Source organism: Crocodylus porosus, unplaced genomic scaffold (genome assembly GCF_001723895.1).
Source record: "Crocodylus porosus isolate Cpor-Errol unplaced genomic scaffold, CroPor_comp1, whole genome shotgun sequence".
NCBI lineage: Eukaryota > Metazoa > Chordata > Crocodylia > Crocodylidae > Crocodylus > Crocodylus porosus.
In genome coordinates, this window is record NW_017728902.1 from 479,176 (window position 1) to 496,171 (window position 16,996).

The 16,996-nt window shown below is 41.0% G+C and overlaps 1 protein-coding gene across 2 annotated transcripts in view; it reads left to right on the forward strand.

Moving 5' to 3' along the window:
* HMCN1 (hemicentin 1) overlaps positions 1-16,996 on the forward strand; it is a 348,410-nt gene that overhangs the window by 90,732 nt on the left and 240,682 nt on the right. For both annotated transcript variants that reach the window (XM_019556684.1, XM_019556685.1), the window contains exons 5-8: positions 4,927-5,098; positions 7,604-7,710; positions 13,380-13,500; positions 14,070-14,333. In XM_019556684.1, the coding sequence (XP_019412229.1) occupies positions 4,927-5,098; positions 7,604-7,710; positions 13,380-13,500; positions 14,070-14,333 (664 nt within the window). The remainder of the gene's footprint in view (positions 1-4,926; positions 5,099-7,603; positions 7,711-13,379; positions 13,501-14,069; positions 14,334-16,996) is intronic.

The window sequence follows — 16,996 nt, forward strand, 5'->3', positions numbered from 1 at the left end:
CCTTCAAGAGTAAATTGGATGCTTATCTTGCTGGGATCCTATGACCCCAGCTGACTTCCTGCCCTTTGGGCAGGGGGCTGGACTCGATGATTTCCTGAGGTCCCTTCCAGCCCTGATGTCTATGAAATCTATGAAAGGCATTGTTTCTTTGTGTTTCTTTCAAATGAATGCATATCACTTTCTGTATGAAGAGGCCTAGATAACAGTGCGTTCCAGGCAACTTCGAATTTATAAACCCTTAGGTGCATAAACAACATTTTCTTTAAAATATGGGACATCTGAGTAGGTGCCCTTTACTGAATGTAGAGATAGATTCTAGCCTAATGAAGTAATGAACCATTGTAGAATGTTTACTGGGTGTTATCAGGTGGTAGCTGAACATTGTCTAGAAAAACAGTTTATAGGGGGAGTTGAGAATTTTATGACTGAAGTTTTAAAACTGGGCATTGGGGGCTATGTTTTTTACACCTGGCTTCTTCTCTGGTTTGCTGACCAAACAGGTGACTGAGGGGTGATAGTCTACACACGCAAATGCTGCGGGGTGGGTTTACTCTGGAGTAAATTACTTTAGAGTAAACCCGCCCTAGGCAACTGTCAGCATGAGTAGGGATTTGGGAGCAGATTTGCTGCTCCTGGCAGCAGTCTGGTCTTGCTCCCTCAGGCCCTGGACTGGTACCCTGAAGCAGCTGGGGGAGCTCTAGGATCCCACAGGTGTTAGACCAGGAGATGGCAGGGAGCGTGGGGCCAAGAGACAGCTGTCTCCTGTTGGGGGCTGAGACACTGCTTCCTGCCCCCAGGAGCTGCTAGGTGGGTGAGGATTCCAGTGTGGGATTCCCTGCCCAGCTGGGGGCTCGCTGCTAGCTGCCCCACTGGTAAATCAGGGCTGGGAGCTGGGACCTGCCCCTCCTCTGCAGCTGTTTCCAAGTCCCATGCCTCAATTGCCTGATTGGGGCATGGGATTGGGAAAAAGCTGTGGGGCTGGGACCTGCCACTGACTGACAGACCCTGGCCAGCCCGGGGCTGTGTGGGGAAGTCTACACATGCAGCCCAAAGCTGACTGGAGACTACCCAAAATGGGACAGTCCCCATCCAACTCTAGGCTATATATGCAGACTTCCCCATGCAGTTTTGGGCTGACTGGAAACTGTCGCACTCAGGGGCAGGTTGGGTGGAGAACTGTCCCTGTGCAGGGAGTTCCTAGCTCCCACTTTGCAATCCTGATTGTGGAGCAGGGGCTGGGAGCTCCCTGATGCTAGGGCAGAGGGACACTGTCTCCGCCTGGGCTCTGGTGGTAGAGCCCACCCAAGCAGCAGGTAGCTTCTGTGGGGCAGGGAGCAGTCTCTCACCCCCTGCTGCCTGGCTGACTAGGAGCACATTTGCTCCTGGTCAGCTGTCTATACTTGCTGTACTGCACAGCAAATACTCAGCAGTTAATTTTCTACTTGCATTTTCAGGTAGCAAATTAACTGCGCATTAGAGGAAATGACTGTGCAGTAACAGCACATGTAGATGGTGATGCTTACTATGCAGTAATTAGCTCTACTGTAAGGTAAAGTGTCTCATGTAAACATGCCCCTTGAGTAAAAAATTTTCACCAATACACACCTAGGAAAAAGGATTAATTTATAAAGCACTGATACATTTATGCTAGTAATGCCTTTATTTTCATTTGATTTTTCTACATTTTCTTTGCTGGATCTATTTTCATTCCACAGATTCTTTATCTATCAATGCATTGTCATATTCTCTTTCTAAATCCACCCTTTATGTCTAAGTCTTATTGTAATCCTTTATCTTCCCCCCGGCCCATGAACTGTATTTCTGAACCACTGTAGTAGCCAGAGAAGTAATTTGGAGCTAATGAAGTGCTGACCTTATTAAAATGAGAATTGTCATTGTCTGGTAACTGCTGTATTTCCATAAATTGAGTTGATTTCTGTTTAGTTTACTCAGTTAATCCAAACTTTAGTTTAAAGGAGGAGACACTGCTCTGTCTTCTGTATTGTAGTCTGCTGCCTGTTGGTGTCAACAATAAGCAGGAAGTGCAAAACTTTAACAGTTGCATGTACTGGTTGAACCTTCACAGGTTTAGTTGTTCAAACTAAACACCTAACAATTCACAGTGCTGTCCAAAAAATAGACATGTCCTACCTATGCCCTTAATCTATTTTCCCTGCTAATTTTTCCCATACTCTTCATGTTGCCAGTGACTTCAGCTAGTCTGCTTTCACAAAAGCCTACAAGTTGCTCACTTTTTGTTTGGGACATGTTGCACAAAATGGCATTCACAGTGAGGATTTGCAAGACTTGGGTTCAGTTTCCTGCTGTGTTAGACTTCCTTTGTGACTTTGGAAAATCAGTTTGTATTTCTGTGCCAGAGTTCTCCATTTGCAAAATGAGATAAAATATTTTAAAAGATTGTGAGCTACTGAGACAGGTGGTGATGGGTTATATAAGTACCTTAGCTATAGTTGTTTCTTGATTTAAATATGCAGGAGATACAGAGGCATGTGAAAATTTAAAATTTTTCTTGTGTTAAAAACTGGGAATTCTGACTGAAAGTTCAGATTTGGGTGTTGGTTCCTTTGTTTTGTTTGATTGAGCCACTTTCCCCATCTATGATTAATATACCTAAATTACAGCCCGCCTGAGGATACAGTGTGTAGCTGTGACATACTTGGAGATGAGTGCTGTGATTTATCCCAGAAATGCCCTTCAGCTTTTCATTGGGTGAATCTACATGAGATGCCATACTTGAGATTAGAGCAAATTACTGCACAGTAAGCGTCACCATCTACATGTACAGACATATACTGGGTGTGTCTACACATGTGCCTGACTAATCAGTTGTTACTACACAGTCATTTAATACTTGCTGAAGTGCTACTGTTACTGCACATTTATGGCAGTGCACAGGTCATTTCTGACCCTACTGTGCAGTAGCAATGAGCTTTGAGTATTGGCACGAGTGTTGGCATCACAATTCATACCTGCCAACACTACAGCAATGTAGCGTCTTGTGTAGATGCGTCCACTGTGCAGTAATTTGCTCTAATCATGAGTAAATTTGCTACCTGTAAATATAAATACAAGTAGCAAATTTACTTGCGATTACTTACTATGCTGTATGGCATGCGTAGATGGATTACTGGGAGCAGTTTTGCTCCCTGTCAGCCGGGCAGCAGGGGGTGAGAGATCCTAAATTACTCTAAAGTAAACCTACCCACGGCAGGCGTGTACACCCTGCAACATTTGCATGCCTGTTGTCTCTTCCATGTAGTGCATGAGTGTTTGCTGGTCCATTGGCTACTATATGGCTTCTCTGTGAAACAAGGCCCCATTTCATCCTGAACAGATCTTCATAATAGGTACCTCTAATCAGTGCCCATGTCAGATGCCTTGGTAAAGAAGCCAAGGGCTGAAGAGCCTCACCTCCTTGAGGGATATTTGTTTTATGGTCCAGGGTGAATCAAACGTGATTTTAAGACATTCTTTTACTCAGTAGAATGACATGTCTTAGGACATGATTAGATTAGCCAATTATGAGTATAGAGATCTACAACAATGCACAAATCTAAGCTTGTTCACTGAGTTTGTACATCTGTTTGCTAACTGGCAGGCTAACATTTTCCTTTTGTTATGATTACAAGAAAGTATTTGTGTTCAAATGGGAAAGTAAATGAATAAATTTCCCAGCCTTTTATCCCACAGTTAATGAGGGTACACACCAGTAAAGAAGATTCATCTAGATTAAAGGAAACATTGAGAGAATCCCTTGTATAAATACTGGACCCAGTATTGCAAACACTTGCACATATGCTTAACTTTATGTGCACACAGGCAGTTGCACGGAAGTAATCAAAAGTGAGTTTCATCATTTGGCTTCAGAGGAATTTAAGGTCAATGAGACTACTTGCATGCAAAACTTTATGCATATGTCTAATAACTTGCAGGTTTGCCTTTTTCTTTATGGAAGAGTTTTCTGGGCATAAGCATAATATGAATTTGAATTAATAGAGTTATATTGATATATTCCCCTAAATCGAGAAAGAGTTGCTTCCCGAACATTCTACACATCTCTGCCATAAATTCCCAAACTGAAACAAAAATTAGGTTCCTGTCTTCCTGACAAGGTTATTTCCCATTTAAAACCACATTAAAATCCCCTCTCAACTATAAGACATGCCAAACACTGCACATTGCAGTACGTCCTGCAAGTCAGCTAACCTTGGCTATTATGAACAAAGGTCTAGGAGCTTTTTCTCCTAGAATGTGTCTCTGGGAGAACATTATGTTGTGGGTGGACATGACATATCCTGCTGATTCTAAGATTTGTTTTCAAAGTAGCTTGTACCATCTGCATTAATCAGCACAGCTGGATTATTAGACACTTAAAAAAACCCCCAAATCTCTAGAATGGGGTAAATGTAATCTAGATAGGGCTTTGTTACCTGCCAGCACAGGCAGAGGGAGACTTTTTTTTGTGGGGAGGGGCCTACTGTGTGTACATGCATGCACCCCCCCAGCAGGAAAGTCTGCGGGGGAAGGGGTGGAGGGAGGGGGAAGGGCCAGGGGGGCAGGGAGTGAGGCTGGGGCTGAGACCTCACAGGGATTGGGAGGGAGCAGAGCTGAGCTGGGCCCAAGATTGGGGCCAGGGTCAGGGTTGGGGCCCACTGCTTTCGTCCCTTCCCCCCACATCTAGGGTCATTGCCCAGTGCCGGTGCCTCTAGCCCCACACTGGCCCCAGCCCTGGCCCTGTGCTGCTCAGGGTGGGGGGAGGGTCCCAGAGCTGGAGGCTGGAGCAAGGGCAGCCTCAGCTGATGGTGATGGGGCCATTAGTAAAAGCAAGATCTCCAGTTTGCATTAACTGGTACCAGGAAAATTTTATAGGCTGTCTTGTGACATCAATGATGTTTTCTGTTCTAGGTGTTGAAGTGGGTAGAAGAAGCAGTGCAGGCCTCCAAAGTGCATCTTCTATCCACAGACCATTTGGGTATGGCAGTGAACAACTGGCAAATCCCTTTTGATCCCAGTTTAAAAGAAGTTACGGTGTCATTGAGTGGACCTTCTCCAGTAATTGAAATTCGAGATCCATTAGGTGAGATATTTTTCCACATTTGAGGGGCGGGGGGGGGGCTCTCCTTTGCAAAAATCCCTAAGCAAAAAGATTGCATCCTGCTCCCATAGAGATCAGTAGACTAAATATACTTTAGTTCCATGGCAATGGTTCTAGAATAACCAAATAATTGTTTATACTAGGAAAGCTTTACTGGTAAAGGAATGCTGATATACTTATTTGGCATCCTTTTGCCTATGGGAAATGATAGATATTGAAGCCTATTATGTAGATGGTTTGTGGTGTCTCATGCAACTGAATAGTCCAGTCCAAGATTTGCATGATCTGTGGCAGTGGTTACAAATGTATATATCATGGTTGGGTGGTTTGGGAGCTGCTTGCTTTCTATGGGCTCTTTTCTCTTCAAAGTGTTGGAGCAACAGCTTGAACAGAATATAGTATATCAGCAATATCTGATATACTATATTTGCAAAATACTACTGATGGGGACACTGCTTTAATGGCAAAACTGTGTTTTGTGCTAGTATAAAAAAACTGTCCCCCAAGAGCAAAAGAAGCTTTACTGGTCAGACTTCAATTCTGCTGGTGTAACCGTGCCTACACTAGGGACTTAGGCAGAAAACTGTATCAGCAGGTCAAGAATTGTATTTCATCAGGCTCCTGACAGAAGTTATGCTACCAAAAAACTGGTACTGAAATGATCTTAGCTAAAGTCAGTGGAATCACTCTCAAAGTCTGCTGAGACAGCTTTGAGCAAAATTTAGCCCAGTGGTAAAATCTTATTGACTCCAGTGAGAACATCACTAAGTCAAAGAATCATAATGCACCTATACATGTGCTCAAAAAGCTCTCAGGAGCCGCTCAAATTAAAGTTCCCATATCAGCTCACGTATTTAATGTCCCATGTTTCAAAATGGCAGCAGAGGCACTTTAACTAAAACTTGTTTGACAAGCTTTAGTTAAAGTGCCGCTGCCAGCATTTTGAAATGGGCAGACACTGAATACATGAGGTGCTGCAGCCTGCAGTAGTGTTCTGATTAGAACACTCCAGCAGACTTGATTATTCAAGTATGCTCTGAATCAGAACATGTTGGAGCATGTGTAAAAGTGCCCATAGAGAAGTAAGGCTGGAAGGGACCTCCAGAGGCCTTCTAGTCCAAGCCCCTGCCTGAGACAGGATCATCCCTATTCAAACCATCCCATGAAAACCATAATCTAAACTCTACATAAGATACCATCAACCCTTACAAAACACAGACCTAACCACCTAACCCGCCATAGGTAAAGCAGGGGAACCAGGGCAGCCAATGTCCCGCTTCTATGAAATGTCAATATATGTTCAAGAGGTCCCGGGGAGAGGGCCATGCCCCTGCGACAGAGGAAAGCAAAACCCCCCACAGTCCGTACTAATCTGACCATGAGACAAAATTCCTTTTTGACCCCAAATATGGTGACCCATCTGACCCGGAGCAGAGGGGAGGACCCTCTACCCAGGAACCACCAGCTTTGGTTCCAGCACGCTTATTGGCATACTCTAGTCAAAGTCCCCAGCCTTGGCTGTAGCCAACACCCAACTCCCTGATGAAGGCTTTAAAACACCTTCTTTGTACTGTTTTCAAACCTCATTTATGGGGAAAGAGCAAGAGTAAATATTCAAAAAATTAGTCAGTAGTTTAGTCACATTTTGAGTGATTCCTGTGGACTTAATAGCTAAGCATTCATAAATGCTGTGTGCATTTATGTTTTCAATTAACTTGCTTACATTTTAATTTGCCTGAAGGCTGCTATATCAATAGTCCTAGAGACGGGAATATCCTGTGTTTATACCCAAAATATGTGTAATTTTCCATACTTTTTTGTTTATGAACAAGCAGGAAAACAAGAAATTCGTATAACTCTAAAGATCTTACATCTCTAATCAAATTCTGATGTCTGTCGTACTGATGTAAATCTCCATAATAATCCATTAACCTCACTAGAATTTACACAGCAATATTCAAGATAAGTGTCTGTTTCAGTATTTCCTTTTCAAAAGGAAAAACTTCTCCATGAAGCTTTAAAGTATTTTTGAAGTATATTGGAAAAGAATGATTTGAGAGTAAGCAACTCTTAAGCATGCATTTCTCACTGAAAATAAAGTTTGTTAAAATGTTGATAATGGAGAATGGGATCTTTTGTCCTTGTTCCAGGATTGCATTCATAAGGGATGAGTCCTGTATCATGAAAAAGACCTATTTTAGTCAACTAGAGAAAGGCCTGAAAGATCTACGTTGAGATTTTCAGAGATTTCAGATTTTTTAAAAAGATTATTTTGTTCTTTATCATGGTCATGGGAAGTTATTAAAGTTTCCAAATGAGTGCAAAAGTTAAAATCACTCAGGAACCTGACCAAAAATTTCCAAAGTTCTAAGGTTTGTGAGTGTTAGGAATACCATAAAGGGTCCAGCTAATTTAATGATATATCAATTAATAGTATATCAGTATGTAGCAGAAACTAAGAGAAATATGTGTTTAAATGTCTTTTAGGTAAACAAATGACAAAAGGATCTGGCTTGAATGAGTTGCTAAACATCCATAATTCTGCAAAGGTTGTAAATGTAAAAGATCCAGAACCTGGGATGTGGACAGTTAAGGTATTATTATATATTTATTTATTTTTTATAACGAAACTGTTTTATAAAATGTACATACGTGGGACCATTCAGAAGTTAAGTCACCTTTGACCATTGCTAGCCACATATACCTGAGGAGATCTATCTGTAAATTATTGTCTTAGTGCATTATGTGTAATAACTTGTTCTGAATGCAGTATCTTTAAACTTTGTCCAGGTGATAGGAAAATAAATACAGGTGACCCTTGCCATTTGCTGGGAATATGTTCTTGAGATCCCCGCGAATGCCGAATCCATGAATGCGGCACTTTATTCATGAACGTCATAAATGTAGTGCCCCTGGTGGCTGGGAGGGGGGGCATGGCTGCACTGGTGACAGTGGGAGCCCAGTGCTGGTGGCGAGAGCCTGGTGGTGGCAAGTGCAGAGCTCCTGAGGAGCTTCTGTAAGTGTATTTAAGATGCAGGTACGGCATTCGTGAATTTTTGATACTGTGAATGCTGAATCCGTGAATAGCGAGGGTTTCCTGTATGTTGTTTTAGGTCAAATCCTACCTGCTTACCATTCTCTCATAAGTAGGAGCAAAGCATAGTGAACAGTGTGTTGTTCCTGTTGTGTGCTGGGAATACTCAGCCAAAAAAAAACATGTGCAGGGAGCTGCCATGTGGTGGTCCTCTATTTATGGTGGGGTGAGGACAGCAAAGGCAGAGATCTATATTTTTAATGAACATGTATACAAATGCTCTTTGAATAGAGGAATAATGGGAATAATGGCTTGGTACTTTAAATCCTTAAACATGTGAGTAAATGTAGCTAGGTGAGTAGTATATCACTGTATGCATAGTTACAGCATTGGACCCTAAAGCATTTAGAACCGGAGAAAAATTAAGATCTGCTTGTTTAGCAGCACTTGCAGAATGGGAAATGGGTAACAGGCAAATAAAAGGACCCATAGGCAGCACCAGGAAATTACTATAGGGCCTGGTCTCTCAGACCCTTATACTGGTTAAACTAAAAGTATGATTTGAAGCCAATAAATCACTACATCTAACCTAGTTGTGTAGATAGCTAAGCCTATATATAGCTTGAGAAAAGATGTTAAAGTTAAGTTTGGATTAGTGAGTTAGCTAATTACAACAGTTAACTCATAATAGATCCAGGCTAATACTTTTAACCTCAATAAACCTGAATCACCTAACTACAGAAAAGTGTGTCAACCTTTTACTACACTAGAGAGGCCGTAGGGGGATGCGAGGTGAGATGAGATGATTTTTTAAACTGAGACAGAATAAACTTGAAGATGAAATTTGATGATAACCCTAAAACTTTGTCTAGAAGAGGAAAATAGCATTTGACATTTTATTTTAAAATGCGTTAGTTAATACATTTTAATTGTTAAAAGTTGTTATCACCTATTATAGGTCATATTTAAAAAACTTTAAAGATAGCATATAAAAATGCTAAAGATTGAGCTAGAAGATGAAGATGTTAAATGTGTCAGCTAATAGATTAAAAAATAAATAAAACAAAAGAAAGTACATTATTTTTCTTATTCCAGGCCCACATTGTCTTGTTAAATAATCTAAGACCAGTTCTACACACACAAATTTCTCTGCTTTAATTATATTGTTTTCTGTATTGTATTAGGGCTTTTCTATCTTACATTATATCTCTAACTGTGCCAGTAGAGCCTTAATTTCCCTGCGTGTAACTTGTATAATGATACCTTTATAGTGATATAGTTTACCTTTCAAAATGAGCATAACTGTATGGTATATGAACTGTTATGCCAGTACAACTGTGTTCACATTGATAGAACTATTTTTGGGTCAAATAATAATGTACCTAGCTGAAACGTTTATACCAGTTCAATTTTTAAGTGTAGAGCTGACCAGGCCTTTGTTAAATTGGTGCAGTACCCTTATGGATACTCTTAAACCTGATTAAAAGCAGTATATTCTGTTTTTTTATTCATTTGATAACAAATGGGAGGCACTTTAAAATTGATTCAGAAATGGCCACCCAAGGGAGTTGTGTTTAACCTTCTAAATATATTTAGATACAGTTAAATCAGGGCTGTTTCTATGTATAGAGTGGTCCCAGTGTATAGACTGGTATGATCTTAAAACACATGCTGCAGTACTTTGAAACACCTTGCATCACATTGCTGCTACGCACCATTTTGCTGTCCCTCAGAGTGCCAAGTAAGTGGGTACACTTTATATTTTATAAACAAAGACCTTGCAGCACTGATGAAAGGTGTATGGAGTGAATGGAGCATCACTAGCCTTCTAAGGAGGAACGGCATGAAGATAAATCCCATGGATCCTGCATCCAGTATCAGTCAAGAGTAGTGTCTTATGTGGAAGGAGGTACACCCTACACATATCCAAGGGGGGAAAACTGCTAAATGGAGCTGCCAGCGCAGCTTCGTTTTTCTGGACACTGAGGATGGATGTTGGCTATGATCCAACATTTTTGCAGGGGCCCTAGCACTTGTGCACTCCTTCTTCACTGTAGCTTTCCATGTTGAAACTGGTTTTAGAAGATGCAATCAGGACCAAAATAAAACAGAAATCAATGTACAAAGTGGCTCACAGAAGTCTTCCAGCAAAGACTAAAGCTGAAGCCAGTGCTACAAACTTTGCTTTAAAGGTATTATTTAAGCAGGGTGGATTAGAAAAACGTGATAATCTTTATGTATTAGGACACAATAAGCAGTTTTCCTGTGTGATTGTATCTAATTACTCTTTAGGGTCTTGCCCATGACAAGTTACAGGCAATTAACACAATTACAGACCTGTTGAGATAAAAAGGCTTGTCAGCCAGGCAGAGATGGAGGCAATCCCATGGGGGAGGAGACAGCAGTGAGGTAGCCTTAAGTACTGTTTTGTTGGTACAAGGCAAGTATTGTGAATCAAAAAGGCTGTGGTTGCAGTTTTTTTGTTAGAGGATGTTGCCGAAACTTCCCTGCTGATTAAGGTTAAATGATGTGAAACCAAAGAAGAAGTAAAAAGAATAAGAACTCAGCAGAGGGATTTGCAATTATTGTGAACAACAAAGCTTTTAAATGGCCATTATTATTATTCCCTTACAGCCAAATCCAGGTAGTTAGATGGAGTAGAGTACTAAAACATTCCAGAACAAATTCAAAATGTAATGAATGCATCTTCTGAAAGCTACTTTTAATACAAAATTGCATCTTAATAGTAACTTCCAAAATAGTGTGAACAGGAACACACTACTCAACACGGAGTTCTCTATTATGATGCTTTGTAAATGAAAACATAAAATATATTCTTTCTCTGTATTCGTTACTCACTTTATATTTATGTTTTGAATGTGTTTTTGTATAACTATATGCTTGCATGAAATCTTGATCTCAGAAGTAGTCCTACAGCTGTCTTTGCCTTGTTTTCTTTCCTCCTGTATTTAAAAGTATCCAATAAGAGAACAGAAAAAATATTATGTGACTGTAGTAACCCTTCATAAACCATAAATAAATAAAGAGTATATAGACAAAGAAAGTAGTTTGAAAGTAATCTCACAGGTTGAAATTTGCTGATGTGTGTTTGCACAACGCATAGTACAAAAAGACCCTACTGGTAATTATGGCCTTTAGGCACTACTGGTTGAAATGCTGGTTGTTAATAATAAAGACAAAATGCTATCAAACTATTCTAGTAGTAATTTCACAAGCACCCAAATCTCTAGATAGCTCACAAGCAGAAGTAGTCTTCATTTATATTCTTTGCTCTGAGTAGTACACCCAATTTTAAATCCTTGGCTTATTTTTTGTATGCAGAGACTTTTTACAGAAGTCAACGAAAAATGGAAAAAGCCTTGCAAAAATTTTAACCGCGCCATAAATTCCTTATACAGATGTATAAAACTAAGAAGAAAACTTTGTCACTGCATTTGTCCAATGACCTTTTAGCAACCAATTAATACTCGATAACAGGAATTATTTGGCACTTTGTTTAATATTTCTTTGTATACTTTGATATTGTTAACAGCTGGTTTATATCAAAAAGACTTTACATAGTGATTTTCTGGGGTGAAAGGCTAACTAACTGAAATAAACAGTGGCTGTTTCAGTAAGACAGACACCAATTTGTCATGGTGCCTAACTGGCTGATTCTCTTGGCAGCCAGTTTTGAAAAACAACTGCCTCATCTAAAAATAGTCATAAGCAGTTGGGTTTTTTTACTTTGTCTAAGATTTATATATTTCAAACCAAATTCTGCTGTCCAAATTTATAAATCCAAATTAATTATCTGATTGAATGGAGAGTTTATATTAAAACCTCTATGTTGTCATTGCATTTTTTCCTGCATGAAAGGTGGAGAGTACTGTGCAGATTCAATTATAGTCTTAGCAGAGTACACCTTTTTCTCTCCCTTTCCATAATTTTTCTGTATTTCTGTCTGAAGTTGTTAATATATTTTTTCATTATTCAAATATATAAGGGTTCTACAAGCAACAGAGCATTACAGGGCTTGATTGCACACTTCCATATGGCAGGCTAACACCAAGAGTTGGGATGCTTTTGCAAGGAGCAGTCTTTTCTTTTAGGCACGCAAATGATACTAGATAGCTTGAAAGGCTTGGTACAGATTTTGCACTTAATGCACTTTAAGCATGCAGAAAATACTTTGCAGGCATAACAGAATGGATGTTCATGGCACATAAAGCACTTTAAACATGGCAGTTCCCCACGTTTTACTGTGCCAGGAACTGGCTGCTGGTGCTTGCTGCCAATGTCAAGAGGCTTTGGCGGGTAGTGGGAAGGAAGGAGCCTCTTCCCACCACGGGGACCCTGTTCAGCTCCCCCCCAAACCCTAGCTAGTAAGTTGGGGGGCGGGGGGGAGGGCTCCCCTTCCACCACCTGCTGCTGAAAGTCACCAGCTGGTGGAGGGGCAGACCTGGGGGATGCTGCTCCGACAGTCTCCTGGGAGGCATATTGGAGTGCTCCACTACCTGCTAGCCTTGACCAGTGCAGGCAAGAACCAAGTCACCCCCCACCAAGCAGCACATGTCTGTTCAGTTGGAATGTGCTCTAACTTGTAGCACTTTAAGTAAACTGTGATAACTAGAGTGCTGTCTGCTAGGGGCTTTTTGAACATCTGTACTTAGCCGAAGTGGCTAGGACAGGAGGTTGAGATTGAGGCCACATGAGCCAAATGACTTAAGGCCTCATGCTGCAGCTTTTCACAGAATGCGGGAACTTCTCCAGGCAGTGTTCCCACCAATGTTCCAGGAGGATTCTGGCTGATTCAGCCAGAATGCCTGGGAGGAGTCTAATGCTGGGAAGACCACAACTACTTGTTCACCTTGCAACAGAGGCTCTGGTTAAAAAAGCCAGAGGAGTTCTGACTCATTCCTGCTGCTGTACATGCAAACTTGATACTCATTTAATTCATGGGCATGCAGTGCCTGTGGTGTCTTCATATTTCATTATTAAAATTTGAGAGGTGTCTTTGTTTTGGAAGAAAACATACTTTTCACTGGAACATTAACATCATAAGGGCCCATTATCAAAAATCAAGGCTTTATTAAAGGATCATATCTTATTTATCATTTCTCACATGCCTTGCCTCCTTTTTTTAGTGATAGTTAAGCTTGAGTGAGCTTAGTGCCCATTTCACAGGGTTTTCTCTCTCCAACAATTTTTATTCAATATTTTTTTCAGACTTCCAGCAGCGGAAGGCACTCTGTTCGTATCACAGGTCTCAGTACTATTGATTTTCGAGCTGGTTTTTCCAGAAAGCCAACATTAGAGTTCAAAAAAACATCCAGCAGACCAGTGCAAGGTTGGTTTGTGCCCCTTTCCATCACATATAATGGTTTTTGGAGGTAGCATGCTCAGACCATGGGAAAGAAATAGAACTTCATGCTATTTTTTTAATAAGCCTTCTGCTTAGACCGTCATTGACTGGCTCTATACTCTGTCCTTGAATCCATGCATGTATGATATCAGTCAGCTCTTGTGCCTCATGATACTGTGCTATCTTGGCATGACTAAGATATATTACAATTTATGTGACATATTTTAAAATATACAATTGCTTAGAGCCCCGGCCTTTTCTTTTACCTTTTGGAGACTACACAATATTTAATTTCTTGTGGGTGGTGGAAGTTAATAAGGTGTCAAAGACATTTGATGAAAATCAGTAATTTAAACCTTAAAGTGCATTGTATTATCAAAGCTATGTTTTATAATTGTCAGTAAACATTTAAAGCAATTCTGTAAGTTTCCTAACAGCTGATAAACAAAGGTTGAAGCAGAATTGTGCACATTTCAGATGACTAGAGATATATCCATATGAAGGGTTCAATCTTGTGTTTCATAAATACAACTGCATATGTCTATTTATCCTAGGGATACCCACCTATACGTTGCTGAATACCACAGGGATCTTCCTACCAGCCAGAGTGGACCGTCTTGAACTTCTCAGCATCACAGGGGATCTTCTCAAGACTGTCCCTGTGAAATATTATCCTGATAGAAAACCATATGGAATATGGAACATTACTGATTTCATTCCACCAAATGAAGCCTTTTTTGTTAAAATAACAGGTTATGACAAGGATGATTATCTCTTCCAGAGAGTTTCTAGTGTTTCATTTTCTAGTATTATTCCTGGTAAGATATTTTTATCTTTAACCACATGAACATTTATTGTATTTGAGTTATTGGAAACTGATGACATGTCTTTTACCTTATTTGCCCAATTACCAAAGGAAAACATGGCTTATCCCTTTCTCTCCCAATTTTTGTGGCTCGATACAATTCAGTCAGGGCATCATACTGAAAGCAAGTAATCATATTATCTGCTAAGGGGACTTTTGTTCATAAATTGAACTTCTTGTTAAATGTCTATGTCATACAAAAAAAGTATGAAGGGAGAAACAAGATTGATATGCTGCTACTTGCAGTTATTGCTATTGAACCAGAACTAATAAGGAAGGGATATTTAGGGGCAGATCTTGCTAAATGCTGAGTACGTTCTGGGTACATCTACATGTGCCCTTTAATGCACAGGGGCCTAGTTTACTGTGTCTTAGAGCATCGCATAAAAAACTGTGACATTATGCTAATGCATAGTAGAATAGTCTACCGCACAATAAGCATCACTAAAAAGCATGCAAATGTGCTACTGCACATTAGCGCAGCCTAATCTGCGTTAATTCAGTACCTTGTCCTGAAAGTACTAAATTTAATGTGCATTAGAAAAGGTGCATTAATGCACATGTAGATGTGCCCTCTGATAGGCATTATCAGATCCCAGTTGGATTAATCTGATCCCATTTGGATTAATAAAAGATGAGAAATCTCAGGAGGTGTTCAGCTTATTTTCTTAATTGATTAATCTACCGGTAAAGAGTGTGTCTACATGTGCATATTAATGCAAAGCAATAAACTCCGGTGCTTATTGTGCTGAAGTTTATTTTTCCTAGGTGCCATGTTTATATATGTACATAGGACCACAGCATGTTGAGCCAAGTTGGAGCAGCCCTGGCTGGCAGGGGATCCAAGGGGTAAGCCTGCCAGCCCAGGACTGCTCCAGCTTGGCTCAGTGTGCTGTGGAAGGGCTGGCTGGGGCATGAGGGTGCTACAGTGAGAGGGTAGTCAGCTGGCAGCCCCTGCACTAAAGCACCCTCATGCCCCAGCCAGCCGTGTCAGCATCTACATGTGCAGTGCTGGAGTAAAAAACTCTGCATCAGGCTAGTGCTTGTATGTACAAGTACTACCCTGCTGCACAATTAATTATTTTGTTTCCTGTGGCCTAATAGGGCCACACATGTAGATGGAAAACATTACTGCAGAGCCAGTTAGGTTACTCCACAGCAAATGTTTTGTGTAGATGCACCCAAAGTTAGCAAAACATCCTAGTGTAGACATACTCAATAGAACTGTGTGAAGATTACAAGTTCCAATGTCTCTAATATCCTGAAGCTATGTCTACCCTGAGGAATAAAGGCATGTTAAATTTCTCTTGTAGGCAAGGTAGCTGTAGTTTTATTTGGTACTGGTTAGCTTGTTGAGGTAAACCTTGAGGAGGAACATTTGGCTTCCTTTTGACAGGTAAAGGCTACTGCTTCACTGAAACAAAGGTGTAGTATCTAGTATAATTCTGTTACTACTGGAATTGTACTAGTACTTTCACATGTAATGTCTTTCAAGAACAATTCAAGAGCTGCTTTTTTCAATGTTTTCCCTGTCGATCTACCTAGTTTCCTTTCTATACTCTGTCTAAAAATTCTCTCATTTTACTTTCAGTTGTCTTGAGATTTTTTTTCCGTATTGCTGCTACTGAGTCTTAATTTTAACTATTATACTTGCTTGAATATAAGGCAAGGTCTGCCCCCACCTCCCAATCAGCATGAGTAAAAAAAGCCCCTTGTCTTATATTCACATATGAAGTGGAGGGAGGAGCAGGTGCTTCTAGGGGTTTGACTCTGGCCTTGAGACCAGGTTGGGACTGGGGCTAGAAGCAGACCCACAGCAGCCTCCTGCTCCCCCCTCCCCCTCTGAAGTTTTTGCTTTTGCCTCTCCCCCACCAAGCATAGCTCAGCTTCAGTTCAGGCTGTCTCTCCCATGCACTGAGTACATGGAAGCTCCTTCCCCTGCCCATCCAGTCAGCAGTGCTGACACTACTGCTGCATGGCCAGGCAAGGGCTGAGCTTCCACATACTGTGCTGCAGGATGGAGCAGCTCAAGCATTGTCTAACAGTAAGGGGTAGGGTGGGAGACGGGAAGAAGCAGAGATTGGGGAGAGCTTGTGGGGAAGAAGCAGAGGTTGGGGAATGGGGGAAAGAGGAAGAGACTGAGGGGGGCTGGGGAGAGGGTCAGAGGCTGTGGGTGGTTGAGAATTGGGGGTGCAGGTGACAGTGGGGTGGAAGGCTGCAGGGGGTAGAAGTGGGTGGGGCAGAGGGCAAAGGGACAGCCTGACCCTGCCTCCGCCACTGCTTTCCCTGCTATAGCAGGGGGAGGGGGTAGAGAAAGGAAGAGGGGATTTTCAAGACAACCCTACAATACTTGGATTCTGTACCTGGAGAGTTATAACAAATGTATACATTTTCCATTTATAGAATGTAATTAAGGCGGGGTGGGGGGGTTGTCTTATATTCAGGGTTGTCTTATATTTGAGTAAATAGGGTAGTTTGAAAATTACCTAGATCATTTTACCAAGCTAACTAATACCTTCTAAAACTCAAAGTAACTTTTGCTAATTTGGCAAAGTTTAAGTCTGTTTCCACTGAAGTCTGTGGGAGATTTCTCTTTTCAAAAGGAGCAGAGTTAGT